Raw genomic sequence first — 4,066 nt, 5'->3', positions numbered from 1 at the left:
TTTTTTTCCACCTCGTGTCCGATATTTATATTTTTTCTTATGAAGGCCGATATTTATATTGAAGTCCGATTAAAACTGAATTCACGCTAAAAATTTGCAGCTTTATTCTTCTTTTCTCCACAAAAGGTGGTAGTTTGATGAGAGTTTTTTCTTGTCGCTTGAATCATTTACGATTCTTTTTTTTTCAAAAAAATGTGAATGATGTCACATATTTTCAATTTATTTACCACCAATTTTCAACAATCGAGTACCCAAAATTCAAATGAATCTTTCCATTTAAAATTTTAATGATTAACTAATTTATATTTTTCATCAAATTATCAGAATCGTTAAATAATAATCAATCATGTAATTTGAGGAGAACATGTAGCCAGGTGAACATATATTTTGACAAATTTAAAAATAAAATTTGTATAATTTTAAAATGAATAGATATAAAATGCTAAAATTGTCCTTGATCGTTGTCCCAGGATTTCACTCTTCTATATAGTCGAAATTATTGATATCAGTTAAGAATTTATCAACTTTAATTCTAAAAATTTATTTGTAAAAATTTCATTTTTCCTTAACGTATTCAATATCCTTTTATGAAAAAATTAACACATATTGTGGAGGTGTAATGCAACTGCTTCATTTGCTTGGGCTTTTAAATGGCAATGAAATATGATCTAATAATATAAAATACTTTATATTGTAGGAATATATTGAACTTTAATATGTTTTTTTTTTTAAATTTCAATTTATGTAATATTCTTTTCTTGTTGAAAGTTAATTTAGTTAATGTCTTAAGCTAAAATAAGTAAAAAAAATAATTAAAATTTCAAAATTAAAATTAAGATATTCAAAAGTTATACAAAAAACACTTTAAATTACAATTATTCTTATATTCCGATAAAAAATTATACTTTAAAATATTAATATTCATATAATATAAATTATTTTTTTTTAAAAAAATCACGTACTACTCCCTACGTTTCTTCTTAGTTGTCATGATACGCTTTTCGAAAGTCAACTTAACTAATTTTCAAAGCTAAATTAGATTACATTAATTCGATATTTTAAAATAAATTTTAAATATTCCAAAACTATATGGAAAATACTATAAATTGCAACTTTATTCATAGTAATATGATGAAAAAATACATCTTAAAATGTTTATCAAAATTCATATGCTTTGACTCTAAAAAAAGAAAACTAGAACAACTAAAAAGAAACGAAAACAATAAATCGAATCGAAATAATAACAATAATACAAGTGAGAGGACCATTGAGGTAACAATGACACAAAACACCTGAAAAAATACATTTTAAAATGTCATGGTGCACTTTTCGAAAGTCTAACTTGACTAATTTTCAAAGCTAAGTTAGATTACATTAATTCAATATTTTAAAATGAAATTTAAATATTCAAAAACTATAGGAAAAATATTATAAAATACAACTTTATTCATATTAATATGATAAAAATAAAATACACAATATAGGTGAGAGGATCATTGAGGTAACAATGACACACAAAACACCTGAAACTTAAAATTGCATAGACTAAAATAAGCCGACAAAAGAATGTGGATGACCTTGAAAACATATGGTGCGTATAAATTGAGTATTTTCGATATCGTAAATTTTATATAAAAAAATATACTAATAGATAACGAATATTTAATGCACATTAAGAACTTTGAAGATTTAACTCATAATACTTGAATTCTGAATCCATCACTGCTCAAAAATGACATGAGTTTTCATAAACATGTTGAAAATACTCTTCATAGACCTCCTCAAATAACATATGGTTTTCATTATTATTGAACTCTATGCATTTTTCAGGTGGAAAAAGGAAATTATCATTGAGGAGTAATTCATCTATCACTTGAAGTTTCTCAAAAATTTCATCTTGGTTTTGATCTTCAATATTTTGAGATGAAGAATGGATTTCACTAGTAGAGGTTGCACTACTTGTGCCATCTTGATTGCTAGAAGAACCTAAAAGAGAAAAAAAAATCTTAGGCTTGTGTCATTCGATAAAATTTCATAAAAAACAAATAAATCCTATGAGTAAATAATATTTTTTTTTAAAAACTATACTATATTTAGCGGTTTTGATATACATCACCTAATAATTAATTTGTTTTAAATAACCGCTAATTTTTTATTTATTTTAAAACGTGACACAATAGAAGGTTCCATTAGAAAATCACATATGCACTTACTAGTGAAATTGTGATTATTATCTGATACTGCTTGTGCGGAATCCTATGTATGTGGTTGCTCCTCTATCTTTGTTGCTACTTCATCTTCAATATTATGTTTTTCGACAATCTTCTCCTTCTTCCTCCTCCTCGTCTTATTTTCGTCATTATTTTTTTGATTAATTTGGGAAGAGACGTTCGGTTTTTCCTTTTTCCTTCTCCTTTTTTTTTCTTGAGATTTGTGTTTTTGCGGCTCATTTCCTTGTCCTTTGAGTTTCTTGAGAAGACTCGTGTTCCAATAGTTCTTGACGTCATTGTCTGTTCTACCGGATATTCTTCCGGCAATGAGGGACCAACGACTACCCAAAAGAGTATAAAGTCGAACAATAAGATCGTCCTCTTCGGGTGTAAAGGTCCCTCTATTGAGTCCCGGTTTAAGATAATTCACCCATCTTAATCTACAACTCTTGCCGCATCTTAGTAGCCCTGAAATATGTGAACTACATTTAATTAGTTAACTAACTAGTTTAAGTTAATAAGTGCATTGATAAAATAAACTTTTTATATAATTCGATCAGGGTGATCGGAGGTGAAATTAACCACAACTTTCTTTAAAATGGTGATAATTGATACCCTATTTGTTAGAAAACTACATTATATAACTAGGTAAAGAAATTCTTAGGTACACACATAATATGTATGGAATTCCTTTGACGTTTTCATATATTGTTTATTTTATTATATTTTGACTTTGATCGTATTGAAAACTTTAGCACTGAAAATGACCTACATAAACACAAATAATTCTATGAAACAACTTTAAAAACAGAGTAATTCATAGTATTACATACATTTTGAAGCCACTTTTTCATTAACTCAAAATTCACAACGTCTAAGTTTTGATCCGCCACTATAGGCAAATTAGAAACTTGACAAAGATATTGCATCGAATGGATCAATACTCATTACTAGAAAATTGCATTCTTCTACCTTATCAATTCAACATAAAATTCAAGATATTTCATCAATTAATAAAATGAAGACATTGTACTTGTCTTAAAAGGTAGACAAATTATTTTCGATTGATTTTTCTCGAAAAATAAATTGAATTTTCTTGAAGTGATTACCTGCTTTCTTAGGAAGAGATCTCCATCCAGTACCTTCACCAAAATCCTTAATATATTCAGTAAGAAGTAAATCTTCTTTTTTAGTCCATGATCCTTTCTTTAAACCTTCTTTAGAACAACAAGGTTTTCTTCCCATTCCTAATTCCTTCACAAAATGATAATTTGATTTTTAGACAATGAGTTCTTTTTTGTGTGTGTTATTAATGTATGAAAAAAAAAAAAAAGACAATAGAAATGGATCATCTAGAAGTTATTAAATAATCCAAGCTCCTTTTACAGAGTTTGTTGGTATGCATATAGTATATGTTATTTCCCACATGTATGTTTGTTGGTTTACCGGACTGTCATATATATATATATATATATATATATATATTATATTTTTTTCGTTCATTTTTAGTTTTTTACTTGTCTGTTTTGGATTTTGTACGCCGTTTAAGAAATAATGATTAATATGAGAATATTTTATTATATTATCTATATTAATTGCTATTTAATATTAATGTTTAAAATTAATTTTAAAAATAAGTAACTAATTGTAATGATAAAATATAATTTTTTTAAAAATCTTCTTAATATATTAAAAACGACAAGTAAAAAAATGAAAATATATTTATAGAACAATGGATACATGAAGGCGAAAGTTATTGAATGGACAACTAGTTAGATTATTTATTTATTTGAAAAAACACGTTTTTTATATAATGTTCTTATTTTATCCTTCATAATACTCATGTTTAAAATGAC

General features: G+C 26.0%; 1 protein-coding gene across 1 annotated transcript; it reads right to left on the bottom strand.

Annotated features, from left to right (window-relative positions):
* Positions 1–2,442: 2,442 nt before the first annotated feature.
* LOC102599710 (transcription repressor MYB6-like) lies at positions 2,443–3,534 on the bottom strand (the record flags this gene model as incomplete). Its single annotated transcript, XM_006349574.2, has 2 exons — positions 3,320–3,534; positions 2,443–2,678 (listed from the first exon to the last, which is right to left on the bottom strand). Coding segments are annotated over exons 1-2 (372 nt in total), but the record flags the coding sequence as incomplete, so codon positions are not given.
* Between the last annotated feature and the right edge of the window lie 532 nt (positions 3,535–4,066).

This window comes from Solanum tuberosum, unplaced genomic scaffold (genome assembly GCF_000226075.1).
Source record: "Solanum tuberosum cultivar DM 1-3 516 R44 unplaced genomic scaffold, SolTub_3.0 scf00112, whole genome shotgun sequence".
Taxonomy (NCBI): Eukaryota; Viridiplantae; Streptophyta; class Magnoliopsida; order Solanales; family Solanaceae; genus Solanum; species Solanum tuberosum.
This window is presented reverse-complemented; position numbering and strand designations above follow the sequence as displayed.